General features: G+C 49.9%; 1 protein-coding gene across 2 annotated transcripts in view; it reads left to right on the forward strand.

Moving 5' to 3' along the window:
• The window catches only part of LRRFIP1 (leucine rich repeat (in FLII) interacting protein 1), a 156031-nt gene that overhangs the window by 72897 nt on the left and 65795 nt on the right, over positions 1-17339 (forward strand). For both annotated transcript variants that reach the window (XM_006866780.1, XM_006866781.1), the window contains exon 2: positions 13967-14053. In XM_006866780.1, coding sequence (XP_006866842.1) covers positions 13967-14053 — 87 coding nt within the window. The remainder of the gene's footprint in view (positions 1-13966; positions 14054-17339) is intronic.

The following is a 17339-nucleotide window of genomic DNA, read 5'->3' on the forward strand; positions in this document are numbered from 1 at the left end:
CGGTTCCGACCCATAGCGACCCTGTATAGGGTTTCCGAGGGTGTAAATCTTTACGGGAGTAGAAAGCCTCATCTTTCTCCCGCGGAGCAGCTGGTAGTTTTGAACCGCTGACCTTAAGGTTCGCAGCCCGATTCGTAACCACTACGCTACCAGAGCTCCTTGAGCCCTATTATAGTAGACTCTAAATAATGAAGGCCAGCAACATTTATCAAACCCTTACTATGCCTCCACGTTCTTGTTTTATGTAGAAGTTTGGGTTTGGGGTGGTTTTTCGTCTTTTTCTTTTTTTTTGCTTCTTTTTTTATTGTGTTAAAAATATGCATAACCACCTTAACAATTTCTACATTGTCAACTTTGTAACATTGATTCCAATCTCCAAGTCATGCAACCAACCATTCTTGCTGTAATTTCCCCAAACCATTTATGAACATAAACCCAAAGACCCTTCCTCCCACCCTTGGTAACCACTGATGGCTTTTCGTTTCTGTATATGTGTTTATTTCACGTAAGTGAGAGCAGACAGTATTTGTCCGTCTGTGACTGATGTATTTTGCTCAGATGTTGCTTTCAGGGTTCATCCATGTTATGGTATGTATCAGGACTCCATTCCTCCTTATGGCTGAATAGTATTCCATTGTGGTTATCACATTTGGTTTCTCCATTCATCTGCTGGGGGGCATTTCGGTGGTTTCCACCTTTCAGCTGTTGTGAAGGGTGCTTCCATAGAAGTCTATCTTCCCCAAGCCCTTGCCACAACCTCCTGAGGAATCTGTAGTCCCGTTTTCTCTATTTTAAAGATAAAGAGGAAATTGAGGCTAGGAAACTGGTGGCTTTCACTCAGACCTGGTGCTCAGTCCCCACCGGCCACAGTGCTCTGGACAGGCCTGGCAGGGAGGGACCGTCCAGCACGTAGCTGCTGATACTTGATATGGTTGTTCCTGACATCTTCTCTTTGCATCCTGGGATCTCACAACTCCAGCCTTGAGCTCAAGAGGTTCTTAGGACAATAGTAGGTTCTTAGGCTCAAAGGGTCCTTAGGACAATAGTACTTTTCCTGAAAGATAGTGAGACATCTTCATCCAATCCAAGTTTCCGTTTTTATATCTGGTACCTTTTAGACAGAGAGCAGCAACATCTAGTTTCCTAAGTCAGAGAGCAAAGGGAGTAGCTACAGGAATTTCTCTTCACACTTGTATGATGAGAGTCACTATGTAACTACGGCTTCAGTCAACCTCCACCTGGAACTGTGTGCAGCTCCCCCCTCATCCAAACGGATGAGCCCTCTGGGAATAGAAACGATGGCACCTTTTTCTTTTATAGCTGGTTCCAGGAGTGTCCTAGGTACCTAGTCCTGCTATAACTGAAATACAACCGGGGGGGGGGGGGGGGGGGGGGGGGGCGCGGGCTGCATTAAACAGAAGTTCATTTTCTCACAGTTTTAGGGGGCTGGAAGTGTGAATTTTCAGGGGTCGCTTTCCCTGTCAGCTCAGGGGAAGGTCCTGGGTTCTCAGCTTCTCTTCCTCAGTTCTTTGGGCAGCTCCAGATGGCATCTGCCTTTCCCCCATTTGTACTTACTTGTCTCCTTTTTGGGAGCCCTGTGTGTTAGATGTTGGGCTGCTAACCACAAGGTTGGTGGTTTGAACCCGCCAGCTGCTCTTTGGGAGAACCGTGAGGCTTCTATAGACTTTTAGTCTCGGAAGCCCTAAAGAACGTTCTCCTCTGTCCTGTATGGCTGCTTTGAGTGGGAATTGGCTCATTGGCAGTGGGGTTTTCTGTTTGGGTCTAGGGTGCTCTTTTGTATCTCAAAGGTGATTTGGTTCAGCCAAGCCCTACTCTGAGACAGATTCCTGGTGTGGCACTGTGGGATCAGCACTGGACTGTTAACCTCAGGATAAGGATCTGGAGTTCATACCCACCAGCTGCTCCTTGGAAACGCTATACAGGGATGCTGTGAGTCAGAACGGACTCCAGGGTGCTTGACAACAACAACAATGATTCTGAACCAATTTGATGGCACTTAACAACAACAACACTGTGATACAGACTCATTAACATAACAAGGAAAATGCTTCTTCCAAATGGGGTTCTAGCTACAGAGACAAGGGCCAGGACTCTGGCATCTTTGGGGGCAACACAAGTCAATCCGTAACAATGAGTCGCTGTTGAATACAGATCAGCAATTGTTGTTGTTGGGTGCCATTGACTCGGTTCTGACCCACAATGACCCTGTATAGGGTTTCTAAGGAGCGGCTAGTGAACTTGAACTGCCGACCTTGCGGTTCAGACCAAGTCTGCAGTCCAGCACATTAGCCCACAGCGCCACACCAGAGCAGGAGTCCACAGATCATCAGTAGTCACATGATTTCTCAGGTAGGAGAACTGATATTGTGGGAGTTTCCCTTATCCTGAGTAGAAACAATTAAAAAGTTTTCTGAAACCTTACAAGTGAGGAATTTGCAGGAAAGGTCCTGGAGACACACAGGTAAAGGTGAGGGAATGAACTCCAGCTTCCGTATAGCTAGCTAGAAACCTGCCACCTGGGAGGAGCTGGCAGCCAGGTGAGGCCGGAGGACAGTGTAGGAACAGCAAGAATAACATTCAGACCCATGAGTTGAGTAACATTGAGTAACAGCAAGACTGAAATTCATTTGCAGGGAAGTATCATGTATCCTCCTTAATCAACGTGGATCTTTACTAAGCCACAGATTGTATTGTGAAGTTCAGCCAATTCCGACCCTAAACGACAGAGTGGAACTGTTCCTTAGGGTTTCTGAAGCTGTCAATCTCCTTTGGAGCGGCTGGTGGATTTGAACCACTGACCCTGTAGTTAGTAGTCCAACACTTAACATACAGCACCACCACGTCTCCTTGAACATTTGGCTAGACTAATGTTATTAGTCCTTGCACTTGGTAAAGCAGCACCCACAATGTTGCTCCTGATGAGTGTAAGTTGGTTATTGGATAGAGGAGGCACTTTTCAGAGTTGTTCCTTAGATTTCTATATATTTTTTAAAAGCAAAGTCAGGAGACTTCTAACTGCAGAAGGAGGAGGCACGATGTCTGGACAGCGTCGGTGTTCAGGTTACCTCTGGCAGGGAGACAGAGAAGACAGTGTTAGAGATGAGGTATGCTAGTCGGTGGCCCCCTAACCCCCAATGAGGGCTGATGTGCCCAAGGTCACGTGACTGGCCTGAGCTAGGGGCAGAACTGGTTGCTCCCATTTGAGACTCTTGTGGGCAGTTTGACTGGGAATGCTGTGGGCACAGCAGAGAGGACGGGGGCCGGTGCACCTCTTGAGCTTTTCCACTGTGCCCTCCAAGAACTGGGGAAGGTACCCAGCCTGGTGAGGTGAAAGGCTTCTGTTCCTTCATTCAAATCCACGTGAACTTTATTTCGATGGAAGTAGAGATAGTGTGGTGCTGAGGGCTAATGCGCTGGACTGCAAGGTTAGTTTGAAACACAAGGTCGGCGGTTCAAGCTCACCAGCTGCTCCTCGGAAACCCTATACAGGGTTGTTATGGACTGGAACCGACTCTACGGTACTTAACAACAACAGGAGTGGTTTTCATCGAGTCCTGGTGTGGTGCTATAGGGTAAACTCTGGACAACTAGCCACAAAGTTGGCTGTTCAAATCCACCCATCCACCGCACCTCAGAAACTCTATACAGGGTCACTCTGAGTTGGAACCAACTTGAAGGGACTTAGCAACAGAGTGTTTTTAATAGTCAGTGGCATTGCAGTCTTTACCTTGACACTTTCCACAGCTCTAAGTGAAATGAAGGAAAGTATGTCTGTGTCTCTTGTGACCTCAAGAGTGGCCTCCAGACCTGTGTCCTTGCATCTCCATTGGGAGACTGCGTACCATCTTAGTCTCAGACAGAGATAGGCACCTTTCTGAGTGCAGAGGTTTTAAAGCCGTGGTTCTCAACCCTGTCAGACCCATCGCCCCCCTCACCCTTTTAATTCGTTTTGTTGTGGTTGTTGAGAAAACACACAGCACAACATACACCATTCAGGAGTTGCTACATGTTGACTGACATTGATACTGCTCTCTGAGGTGTATAATTAGTCTTACCATCCTTTTCCAACGTGTTCCCCTCCCAAAACAGAAACTCACTGCCCCTACACGTCCTGTCTGATCTTTGAAGTGGCAGCTGTCAGTTTGATCCTATAGAGACAGTTCTTAAAGGAGCACGCTGCTCACTGCTGGCAACCTAGACTAATTAAGCTAAACTACGTTTTGAATTTAAGACAACTTCAGGGATCATTTTGGTTTAAGGTTTACAGATGATCTTAGGGCAATAGTTTTTGGGTTTCATCTAGAAAATCTGGACCCCATGAGAATTTTCAGTTCTGTACAGCATTTCTTCCCCTTTTGATCAGGATTCTGCTGTATCATTTTTTATCAAAATGTTCAATTATAGACACCATCCAGTTCTGGTTGACAAAGAGCAACCTTTTAAAAAGCAAGTCTTTAAAAAAAAAACAAAACTAAATTTCCCCTTATTAAGCTAAAAGTAGATCCACAGGTGGTAAAAATCTACCTGCACACACAGTTTCAATCCTGTATCATTTTTATAAAGGTAGCATAAAAGAAGGTGAACTGAAGGTCATTTGTAATAACATGATATTATTGTTGTTGTTATATGCCGTGGAGTTGGTTCCGACCCATAGCGACCCTGCGTAGGGTTTCCGAGGCTGTAAATCTTTACAGGAACAGAAAGCCTTATCTTTCTCCCGCAGAACAGCTTGTAGTTTCGAACTGCTGACCATGAGATTAGCAGCCCGATTCGTAACCACTATGCTATCAGAGCTCCTTAATAACTTGATAAGAATTCCAATATAGAAATGCTCGAGCCCAGGTATAGCAGGAGACAGACCAACTGGTGAGATGCTTATCTGTGCATCTGGTGTCTTAGTGGCCCACACAGCCTGAAACAGGGGCACCGTGTTGAGGTCAGACCCCACAGCAAGGCTGATATCAGCGATTCATTTCAAGATATGTTAAAACGGGGCCAAACATACATTGAGTTCATGAGTAAGCTGAAATCGGATTGTAGCACTTAGCGGTTTGTACCCCCTGCCGTTCGGTTTCCATGACTGTTCTAGTGGGGAAGGTGTTGGTTGGCCTTGTTGTAAACTGGATTCCAGCTTTTGGCAGCCTTACACCCAATAACAAAACGTGACCCTGCGTGATGGACTTAACTGTGTTCACCCAAAAATACGTGTCAACTTGGCTAGGGCAGTTACCCTTCATTCTAAGGAGCTTTGGTAGCGTAGTGGTTACAAGTTGGGCTGCTAACCTCAAGGTCAGCAGTTCGAAACTACCAGCTGCTTCGCGGGAGAAAGATGAGGCTTTCTGCTCCCGTAAAGATTCACAGCCTCGGAAACCCTGTTCAGGGTCGCTATGGGTTGGAACCAACTCAATGGCACTTAACAACAATGAGTTGGAGACAGCGGAGGCACCGCTGGGAGTCGAACCCAGGATCTCCTGTTTACTAGACAGGTGATCATATTCAGTAGGGTGGAGGGTCAGAGAAAAAGAGGAAGACCCCCAGCGAGATGGATTGGCCAAGTGCCAGCGTCAATGGCTGGGCTCAAGCGTGGTAACAATAGTGAGGCTGGCCCAGGATCCGTCTGTGTTTCCTTCTGCTGTGCATAAGGTCGCTGGGAGTCGGTACCGACTCAAAGGCACCTAACAACAACAATATGGATTGGAACCGACTCCCACCACCACCACCATCCACTGCTCTGTGATCTGATGGAATTACCCTCAGTGTTGTCGACCCTCACGCTATGGCATTAAGGAGACAGGATTGGAGGCAGCTATGTTAATCCAAAGGTGATTAAACCAGTGGAGGCGAAAAGGGACCTTTTGACACCAAGAAAGAAAATCCAGGAACAAGCATACCCTTTGGGCCCAGGGTCCATGTGCTGGGACCCTCCTGGACCCAGAGGACTATGGAGATCTTCTAGGGGAGCTAGGCTCTCAGATGTTGGAAGGAGACACAGAGCTTCCCCCATGGCTAACAGAGGGAAAGCCTCTGCCATGGAGTCAGTACACTGAGTTGGGACTCCTAGCTTCCAAATCTATAGGGAATCGACTTCTGTTTGTTAAAGCTCCCCGCTTGTGGTATTTCTGGGATGGCAGCTCCATACTGCACTGTCTCCAGGGTCTTTGATGTGTTTGAGCCTGTTTTTGGCATCCACAGATTTCATGGAGGATTTTCTTCATTACCTACCTTTGGCTTTACCAGCCATGATATCTTTCCCCAGCAGCTGGCCCTTCCTGATGGTGTGTTCAAAGTCTTGCCTTCATTGGCCGATCTCCACCAGGAAGGTTGGCACCCCTGAACCTGCCCTCTGCATTTCAGCCACACCCCCGTGGGCAGTTGTTACCCCAGAACATTCTCCACTACATCGTCATGACAGTGATGACCATAAAGGACAGGCTACTTCATCCGTGTGGCCATCTCACCAAGCATCCCGAAAGGTATTTCTTTCGCGCGAAATGCACTGTAAGCCGGAGGACCTGGGGCCATGGAAACATGTGACAGAGGCCAGCAGCTGGCCACTGCTCAGACAGAGGTTTGAGCCTTTTACTCTCTCTCATCTAAGCAGAGAGTGTCAGCCAGTCGTTTCAGCTGCTCAGAATAGCAAACTATTTTTAGAATCTATCGAGTACAAGGAGCTGGGGGTTACATAGGAAACCAAAGCTGGTGGCTGCTGTCATTTTCCGGAGCACAGACAGCCGAGAAATGGAAGGGTATCCATATCATAGCCCACGGCCAGATCTGCCCCAGGCTGGGGGATTGCATGGGTACAGCTGATGTCACATGACTCGCCCCACATGTGTGTTCTCTAGTGAACCTCCAGTCTCCGCATCCTAGGGAAGAACCTCTCTCTGGTAACGCGTGGCTGATTGCACAACTTTAGGCCTCATCTAGGTCCCTGGGGGGCTAACCTGAAGGTTGGTGATTCAGGTCCATCAGGGGGTCGTTGGAAGAGAGATCTGACAATGTGCTTCCATGAAGATTGCAGCCAGGAAAGTGCTGTGAGGGGGTTCTACTCTGTCACACATGGGGTCATCGTGAGTTACAGCCAACTCAACAGCATCGGGGTTGGGGCCTTGGCCTCTACTGTGTAACGTTCCTTCTCCATCCACATGAGTGAACAAACGCACTCTAAATGCTTTTCCCAAAAGGTGGTAAATTCCAGCTAGGAAGTTCACACAGCCTGAAAAACAACTGCCAGGTTTTCAGTTCTGTTGGATTCTGACACGCGGAGGCCAAGACCAGTGCATGTAATTGGCACGACAGTGTCCACCTGCATGTAGACTGGGCCTTTGTCCACACAGCGCCGTGCCACCATCTCCATCACATGTCTGAGAGGAACTTGGGGGGCAACTGCCCTCACTACTGCCGATGGGCTTGTCAGAGGCCCAGGCCCCTTACTAGGACCACACGGAGTCACAGTTGTTCTTTCAAAATGGTTCTGGGTGTAGCTGCTCTGCTGGGAGGTGGGCGCTGGTTTCCAGAGCCACCAGGTCAACTGTCTCAGTGATCCCAACATGTTGGTGTCTCTCTAAAGACCCCGGGAAGGAAATGACAAAACAAGCATCTCAACCTCATTTCTCAAGACCTGACGAAGAGTAGGGGTCCCTATGTCTCTTCTGGCGGGAGTGCGAGCTGCCGAGGAGATAGGCCCCGACTCCCAGTGACCCCTTGTTCCATGGAAGGAAACTTCTTCTAACATTCTTCTGGCAGCCCATGGTACTTTCTGTCTTCTTCGGTAACACCAAAATTTAAAGGCATCAATTCTTCTCCCATCTTCCTCATTCATTGTCCAGCTTTCGAGGCGATTGAAAGTACTAGGCCCATCTCAGTCCTCAAGGCGACGTCCTTGTCACTGAGCCCTAGATGCTATTGAAGTGCTACAGTAAGCATGAGGACACGTGATGACCAAGCCATGGTGCAGGAGCCCTGGGACACTGAGCCTGTTGAGAAGGCTTTGTCTGTGTCCCCCAGCTCTCTCTCACTGGACCTGGTGAAGAGCCTCTTTCTCTGGCTCTCCTGGCCACTGTCCCTGGGCTCTCTGACCTCTGAAAGGAGCCTCGGGGATCCTGTTTTATCGATGTTCAGACTTGCTCAGGTCAGCTCGGGTGCCCGGCGTTCTGCCAGTCAGGACAGGGCAGGGCAGGTCTGCACTGACCGCTTATCTGACTCCAGCAGATAGCATCCACATCCGTTCTGAAGTCAGTTAGGGCCAGATCAGGCAGGGCCCTGGCATGGTCCAGCAGCCTTCACTGGTGTAACCCTGACCAGAGCCAGGCAGCTAAGGAAGTGCCCAGGGAAGGGGACTCCGAGTGACTGGTCACTGGGTGCCAGCCAGGAGCTCTGAGCCCCTAGAGCCATGGGGTCAGCATCAAGTCAGGGCCCTGGACACACAGTTAGGAGGCCCCAGGGGTCGGGTGTGCATGTTTGTGTTGACTTAACAACACTCAGTAGCATACACATCGCCTCAGCCCGAGAGCACTGCCTATTTGTGAGTATTAAGAAGTAAAAGTGGAGCTTTGCAATCAAAGATTCATTTCTTGAGGGTGACTACAAGGGGCCTTCAGAAAGTGATGGGGAAATGGAATGAAAAGATCGTAGAGTTTTTTTGTGAACTTTTTGATAGGGGTACCTGTCACAAGCATCCTCATGAAGTACCTTAGACCAGGAGGATGGGAGGACAGAGCCAGCTCTCCCTGGGCAGGGGACAGGTGGAACCCTGCTCTCCTGAGCAGCAGGTGGGGGAACGCTCAGCCCGAGAGGTGGGCTCTGGCCTCGCTCCCATCCTGGGAGGCGTCGGGATGCAGGCTGAAGCAGGGAGAGGGGCGCCCAGGAGACCTTTAGCAAAGCCCAGTGGAGTTTGTCCACTTTCGTCGGCCCCAGGTGTTTATTGTCTCCTTGGCTCTCTCATTCTCTCTCTGCCTGGACCCCATCCCCAGAGGATCCCCTTGGAGAATCTGGGTAGGGAGAGTCTGGGATTCTATATTTATGGTAAGTTCCCAAGTGATACTGATCTTGCTGCTGGAGGATCTCCCGTAGAGAACCCATGTCCCCACCCCCCAACTTCTACACTTAGCAATTTATAGCCCCCGGCCCAGGGCACTAGGAGGCAAATCTGAGAGTGACCCCACCATCCATCCTTAAAGGTTTCAGAGGAACCTCAACAAGGACGAGATTGGACAGAGGAAAGGTCATACGGAGCTGAGAGGCCCCCTCTTTAGCCTGGTGGACGCGGTGTGATGGCTTCCTGTGAGCTCCTGGGGCTATGGGTGTGGACTGGACCAGTGAGGGCCAGCTCCCCATCCCCACCAGCGAGCCGGTACAAGTGGTAGTGACTTCAGGAGGTTTTATATTTTACAAAAGCATGAAGTACTGGCCTGGCTCCCAGAGCCCCGGGAAGCACAGTCAGGGCGAGGCGCTATTAAGTGCTGTGGGCATCACCCTGGCCTTGATTCAGCACAGTGACCTCATGCACAATGGAACAAAACACTGCCCAGCCCTGTGCCGCCTCCATGACTGGACACGAGTCAGAGTGTCGTGTTTACGTTGGCTGAGCTTTAGGAAGGATTGCCAGGACTTTCTTCCTTGTCTGTCAGTCTGGATGCTCCATTGAAAGTGTGGTCCAGCATTGCAGCGTGCAGCGTCTCCAGACAGATGGGTGGTAGCTGCTCGGGAGTCATACCCAATTGTCCCACTTGGCAGACAAGAATTCTGCCGCTGAATCACAAGTTCAAGGTTGCGTGTTGTCCTCTTGTCGGTTTTGTTTGCTTAGTGCTCTGTTGTATTCCCAGTCTCCTTTGTGGGTCATAAGGGTCATCATGGAGGTTCCGCTGACTCTTTGTCTACTGTGTCTAGTGGGAGTTCCTGTGTATAGGACGCACCATGGGGTTGGAAGTTTGTAGCGGATGTTCTGGCTGTGTCTGAGGTGTCGAAAGTTTGTGTGGCTTATCTTTCAAGCATCTTAGGGAAATCTCCAGCCAGGCTGGTGTCAAGGGTGGCTGTGCCAGCCAGGGTAGAGTTTCGAACTCTGAAGTTGCTCATGTGTAGACTTTGTGCCTGGGTAAATGTTGGCTCACACATCTGCTGGTTCTGCATTAGCCAGATTCTCAGAAGCAAGCCTGATTGTACCACTTCCTGTGCTTCCGAACGTTGTCTCACACATGAGTCATGTAAGAATCCTAAGAGACGCGGAGGCTGGCTTTATAAACGGAAGAGAGCCAATCACTGAAATCACACTGCACTCCTAACTTCCCTTCTCTGTAATTCTAATCTAAATTGAAAATTGATGGTATCTGATCCGCCTTAGGGGTTAGTTAGCCAGCTTGTGTCCAGATAAGAGATTTGGCCTTTTACTTGGTTCATTTGTTTTAGTCTCTTGGTGACAAAAGCCCCATGTCCTCAAATCAAGGGGTATCATTTGTAAGTCTTTTAATGCTGTTAACCTCCGGGCTCAATGGCAAGGCCAAGGGAGTAGGTAGGCCAGGATAGGAACCCGTTTCTTGGGTGGAGGCGGGGTTCCACAGGAGTAGTAAGGCCTTGGGGTGTCATTTTGATGCCTGCCAGTCTGACGGGAACTCCAAGCCCAGGCAGAAAGTTTCATCTAGAGTCTGTGCCCCAGTCTCTCCTTTCTGGAGTTCGGGGTCCTCTTCAAGCTCACGTGGCCGTGGGCAGAATCCAGTTCCTTATGTTTGGTTGTAGGACCCAAGTCCCCAGTTTGGTCTAGGCTGGCAGCTGGGGACAGCTTTTGGTTCCTTGAGGCTTCCCACAGTTCCTTGCCACATGGCCCCCTCACAATGTGACAGGTCCCATCTTCAAGGGCAGCAACAGCATCTCTGGGTGTCTAGCCCACACCATAAGCACCGGGCTAGGTCAGGCCCACCCAGAGGCAGCTGGCTAAGGGCCCTACCTACATCTGCAGCGCTCCGGTCATCTTTGCCATGGGGAAGGGAGCCCTGGTGGTACAGTGGTTAAAACATCTGTATGCTAACTGAAAGGTTGGGTTCAAACCAACTAGCTGCTCCATGCGAAAAGAAATGGCATGGTGCTTTATTTACATGGGGGGCAGGGGTAAAATGAGGAATTACCTTCTAATTTAGGAGCCCTGGTAGCATAGTCAATTGTGCATTGGGCACCTAACCACAAGGTCAGGAGTTCGAATCCACCAGCCACTCCTCAGGAGAAAGATGAGGCTTTCTGTTCCCATAAAGATTTACAGCCTCAGAAACCCTACACAGGGTCTCTCTGAGTTGGGACCACCATGACAGCCTGCAGCCACTACCACCACCATCTCCTCCTCCTCCTAATTTACTTGTTCTATAAATCAATCAATAACTAAATGTTACAGTAATTATTTCATTATTGTAGACTAATTTAATGGTGAGTTAGACTACTTTCTCAAATAATTGATAGTAATATTATAGTAATTAGTTATTGTAGACTAATTAAATGGTAAGTTAGATTAATATAACTTTACCTTCTCAATAATTGATAGTAATATTACAGTAATTATTTAGTTATTGAAGACTAATTTTCATGTCTGTGATAACAAAGAGTCTCTAAGTGTCCCTGAGTTCTAGAGAAAGAAAATTTTGTTATCAGCTATTCTATAGAAATATGTAGCACCAGAACAAATGTGTTTCTTGCCCTTTAATAGTCAGAGCCCTGGTATGGCACTGTAGGATAAACACCGGACTGCTAACCACAAAGTCGGCAGTTCAAACCCAACAGCTGCTCCTTGGAAACCCTATACATGGTCTTTATGAGTCGGAACAGAACCGAACGCACTTAGCGACTAACAGTCAGAGTAGGAGAAAGATGAAACTGTCTGCTCCCATAAAATTGGCGGCAGTCTCAGAGACCCTCTGCAGGTATCTGGGGGTCGGACTTGACTCGATGGCAGGGGGCTGGCTTGGGTTCTGTTGGACTTGACTCGATGGCAGGGGGCTGGCTTGGGTTCTGTTTTTTTATGGACAGGGAACCCCTGAAGCACACTGGCTCCAGCTCTCGGGGGTCAGCAGTTGGAGCCGTCCAGCAGCAGACGTGGCAGGCCTGGAGCAGCTGGTGGGCAGCGCCACACTGTCCTTTCGGGCTACTCTCAGTCAGAATTGATGGAACAGCAGTGGACTGGGTTCATCACAGGGGTGACACCTCATCATAGTCACAGGTCCTGTGTGGATTATGAGGGGGGGTTGTGTGGGGTGTGTACACCAGGGGAGGGAATCTTGGGGGCTTCTTGGAAGTCTGCCCAGCATTCTCCAGCCTCTTCCTTCTCCCAGCCCCTCTCCTCTGTCCCATGTTCCCACTTTTCTATCCCCCCTTTCTCCTTCCACACCTCCCTGTTCTTCCCCTCCTGGTCTGTACCGACACAGACATGGAGCGGGCAGGTCTGGGAGCCATGAGTCCACGTGTGGGCTGGGGAGCAGGCTGCACTCCATGTGAATCTGGTCATTTTGCTCACCCATCCACGGGGTCTGTGAGGAGTCAGAGGGTCAGACCATCTTGCCCCCTTCCCCCCTCCCACGTTTATGGGCCCCAAGTATCCCTTCACGCAGGCAGCATCACCTAGCAAATGGGAAACGACAGCAAGGATTCAAAGCCCTGAGAAACTTGTGATTTTTCCATTGAGCATGGGGCTTGTAGGGGTCATCCCTGACAACCCCCTCCTCCTGTCCTGACCAGGCTGCAGGATGCTGGGGGAGACCGGGGCTGAGGCACTGGTCATCGCATGACACGTGCCCCTAGCATCGTGACAGAAGCCTGCTAGCAGCCTCAGAAGGTCCCAATTTAAGACCTTCCAGGGAATGATGAAGGAATCCCGGTAGCAAAGGGGATTACACGCTGGGCTGCTTACCGCCAGGTCATTAGTTTGAATCTACCAGCCGCTTTCTCTGTGGGAGAAAGGTGAGGCTTCCTGCTCACGTAAAGATTTACAGCCTGGGATATCCTGTACAGGGTCGCTGTGGTCATGGTGAGAAAGGGTTGGACCAGCTGGAAGTGGGGTCAGAGTCTGAGCCACTGGCCCTTTGACCTCTCCAGACCCTGCTTCCTGCTCAGGCAGGGGCTGAACTAGTGACCCCAAAGCTCTGTCCGGCTCTGACACGCTGTTCTGTGAGTCCGTCCATTGGAGCGAGTAATTGATGGTATAGGCGGGGATCCAAACCACCTGGGTCCTCGAGGCTGTGTGGCTTTGGACAAGTGACTCACCCCCTCTGTGCCTTTGTTCCCTCACTTAGAAGCGGGGGGTATGTGACTGGCTAAGAGTAGTAGCTCTTGTTTGTGGCCATTGAGTTCACCCCGACTCATGGCCACCTCGTTATGATGGAGAGGAGCGTGGTCCGATTCTGCGTCACCAAATCATTGGTATTCCTGAGCACGGTGTTGTCTCGGTCATTTCAGTCCTTGTCATAGTGGAGTTCCTCATTACTACTGACTCTCCTTCATCCACCCAGACAGACATCGTTTTCTAACTGTTGATCTTTCCTGACAACATGGCCAAAGTCTCGCCATGCTTCTATCCTAGGAGCATTCTGGTTGTATTTCTTCTATGCCTGATTTGTTAAGGGCTGGATAAATCCCTCTCCTACTGCCCTGAGTGAATACCGACTCATCACTACCTTCTAGGACAGGGCAGAGTTACTCCACGGGTTTTCCAAGGCTGTAAATCTTTACAGGAGCAGGCAACCTCGTCTGTCTCCCAAAGAGTGGCTGGTGGATTTGAACCCTTGACTTTTCTATTAGCATCCCAAGTGTTGAGGCCATTGCACTACCAAGGCCCCTGGGTTAACAGCACTAACGTAACTCCTGTCACTACGGTAAGCCCTCGTAACTTGCCAGTCTGTGATTTGTGTAACTTGAAGGAGACTTTCCTTCCAAGAACAGGGGCATTAACCACCTCTCTTCCCGTCTCTTCCAGGCGGAGGCCAGGCTTGCAGCGAAGCGCGCAGCCCGCGCCGAGGCTCGGGAGATCCGCATGAAGGAGCTAGAGCGGCAGCAGAAGGAGGTAAGGCTCCACGTCTGAGCCTGAAACGATGGCTTTTATTGTAGACTGTGTGTGAGAACACACACACCTGTTGCTGTCGACAAACCCAAACCCTGGATGTCACTCATGAGTGGGACCCATGTGATTTTTTCCAAGGTCAGACCTGGGAGAGCACATAGCCGAGATACCGGGCATGCCTGTCCCAGGCGCTGGCCCTGACAGCTCCTAGAGCTACCTGCCCCCCTCAGTGCCCCCCTCAGCCAGCTCTGTGGCCGGACACAGCCAGAAGGTATTGTCAAAACATTACCAGCTGGAATCCGGATCCTCCAAATGACAGGAAGAGGTTATTACATTTCGTGACACTGATGTTACTTTGTGTAAAAATCCCCCACCCTCCACTCCCCGGGTTTTGTAGCATTTTTTTTCCACATATGGTGATTCCTGAAGCCCTTCTGTGAAGACACCAGGACCAGACTAAATCTCGTGGAGGAACAGCTGCTGAAGACGTCTCCCTCCAGGGCAGACGGGTTGTGTTGTATTTGGGCAGCTATTGTTACTGTTGGTTACTTGGGTGTTTACTATGTGAGTTGGAGCCAGAAGTCAGGTCTGGCGGTGTGAGCTCCTAGAGAGTGCTGAGCTTTGCCGTGACCTTGAAGACAATGTGGCTAATAAGTCAAGACCCTCTCCATCCACGTCCTCCCGTGGGCCATGCCCTGCAAGGAGCCTCAGGGACCACCCTCATCACACCCCCTGCCCCAAGAACTTTCCGTGTTGGGAAGATTTGCAGTGATTTGGTGGCCGTGGTTGCCAGCTGACTTCCCAATGGTTGACTGTCTTACATGTTGTCATCATTATTGATGGCCACCAAGCCGGCTCCAACTCAGGGTGGCCTCCTGTACATCAGAGCCAGACACTGCCCCTTCCTGGTCATCTTCCTTATTGCTGCCTACTCTGGCCACCCATCTCCTGAAGAGTCCCCCTCGCTCTTGCTGACCCCCTGCCTGCCCCAACGTGGTGTCCTTTTCTAATGAAATTGACAAAGTCACGTAGCATGTGAGATTCCACTTGAAACCTGTGTTTCTCTTAAAACCACTAGATTCTGCCGCCTTCCCAACGAGGACCCGGTGGGTCTCATTTTGAGTAGGATGCTCACTTCCATCCCTGTCTTTGTCCACTGGGGGTCGCTATGGGACACGGCCAGTCTTGAACTGGGGGAAGAAAGTTCTTTGACGAAGAGTGAGTCAGGCCCAAGAGATCAATGAAAGGGCTGATGGGGGTGCCCAGGCAGCGATGGGAACAGGAGTGGACATTGGTCCCTTAGAGAATAGCCACGCCACAGTCCAGCATTTAGTAATCGGGAAGTGACCCGAGCTGCGTCAGTAGCTTCAAGGGCATTTTTGATATTGCATGTGCCATGTTTATACGTGATTGAAGACTAGATGACGTTTTTACCTCATTGTAATGATAAATGCACTTGTAAATGGGCTCTAGCTTATAGGCTCTCCTGCCTCACAAGTTGACTTAGTATTTGGATTGTCTCTGCTTTCTTTCATTTACTTTGCTTGAGGAACACAGGGGTCCTGGCGTGATGCTATAGGATAAGCACTGGATTGCTAACTAAAAGGTTGGCAGTTCAAACCCACCAGCCATTCCTCAGCAACCCCATACAGGGTCACTGTGAGTCGGAACTGACTCGACGACACCTAACAACAACAAAGGAGCTCTTCCTTTATTTTCTACTTGGTGTTGTGGGCCACTAACCAAACCGTCGGCAGTTCAAACCCATCTGACGCTCCTCTGGAGAAAGATAAGGTTGCCTGCTCCCGTGAAGACCTGGAATCTCAGAAACCCTGTATAAGGTCATGATGAGTCAGACCGACCTGGTGGCTGTGGCTTTGGTTGGTTTGGATATGGTCACACTTGGTTTTAAGACTTGAAAGTCGACATACCTGGGGCTCCAGGGTCATCATTGGAACCTTACGACTGAACTCGTCCAGCCCAGTGTTTAACGTGCGGCACCTCCCCTGACCTCTGTTACAGAGGAGGTGACGTTCTGAAGGCCTTGGGACTGGGACGAGAGTAACACATTTCCACAAAGTCTGGGGTGGGACCATGGAAGATCAGTCAAGAAGCATTTTCTGGAGAATTCCCAGAGAGGAGAATTGAGTATTTGGGCAGGGAACTGGAATGGAGGAGAGGGGAGGACCTTGTCCCATAAGCTGTTGTCACGTGTCTTTGTGAGACAAGGTCACCCCTGCCTTCGGTCTGTCCTAATATGATCCACAGCTGTGCACTCAACCTCTGGAATAAATGGCCATCATTGGAGGCCTAGTTTATTCTGATTTTTTGTGTTTTTGTTTTGTTTTTTTCTTTTTCAAACTATATAACTTTTTTAAAATGTTGAATTTCCCCATTGCTTTTTTTTTAAACCTTTTTATGGTGAGTGAAGGTCTATAAAGCAGGTCAGTTTTCTGTCCAGCAGTTCACACACCTTCCGTTTCTTCTCGCTGATTGCTGTCCCCACCACGAATCTCCTCTCATCCCACTTCCTCCCTGGGTTTGCTGTCTCTATCCCTCTTTCCCTAGCCCTCCTGAACTCTGTCGTTAGGCACACGCTGCCCTTTTGATCTCAGGTGGTTGATGATTCTAAGGTGTGGGTACCACCCTAGTGTTACATTGTTTTCCTTTTAGACCTGTTGTTTGGCAGAACATTGTGTGTGTGTGGGGGGGTGCTTGTGTTTTGAGGTCTTTGTGGTTGCGGGGGGTGTAGGGAGGGTGGGGATGTAGGTGTGTGGATGTGGGGGGAGTAGGGGTGGGAGTGTGGTGTGTGGTGTGGTTGTGTGGAGGGGCATCAGTGTGTGGAGGGTGGAGTGTTGGGGAACGTGGGGGTGTGAGTCTAGAAGTGTGTGAATATATGTATGTGTATGGATATGGGTATGTGGACCACTTCTGTTTTTCAGTTGTTCGAAGATCGGAAACTTCCCATCTTGACATTTGGTGTAAGCATGCGGTGGGGATTGCTCGTGGTCCTCAGACATGGTGGTGCAAGGGGTTGTGGCCAGCTCTCCGTCCCCCTCACAGAGCCCAGTGAGACCCAGAGACCCAACCCCGCTGCCCATGCAGGAAATGGAAGCCAGCTAGGCTGCTGTGGGACTTGTGGGGGCCCAGGGAGCCTCAAAACCTGCCCTTTGCATCCCTGGGTCCCTACCGAGTCCAGCACTGACCATGGGACTTGGTTCCTGCTCTGAGTGCACTTGGCAGAGACTCAGGCAGCTGGACAGCTGGGGTAAAGACTCCATGGTTTATC

The sequence above is a fragment of the Chrysochloris asiatica genome, unplaced genomic scaffold, assembly GCF_000296735.1.
Source record: "Chrysochloris asiatica unplaced genomic scaffold, ChrAsi1.0 scaffold00096, whole genome shotgun sequence".
Lineage (NCBI taxonomy): Eukaryota > Metazoa > Chordata > Mammalia > Afrosoricida > Chrysochloridae > Chrysochloris > Chrysochloris asiatica.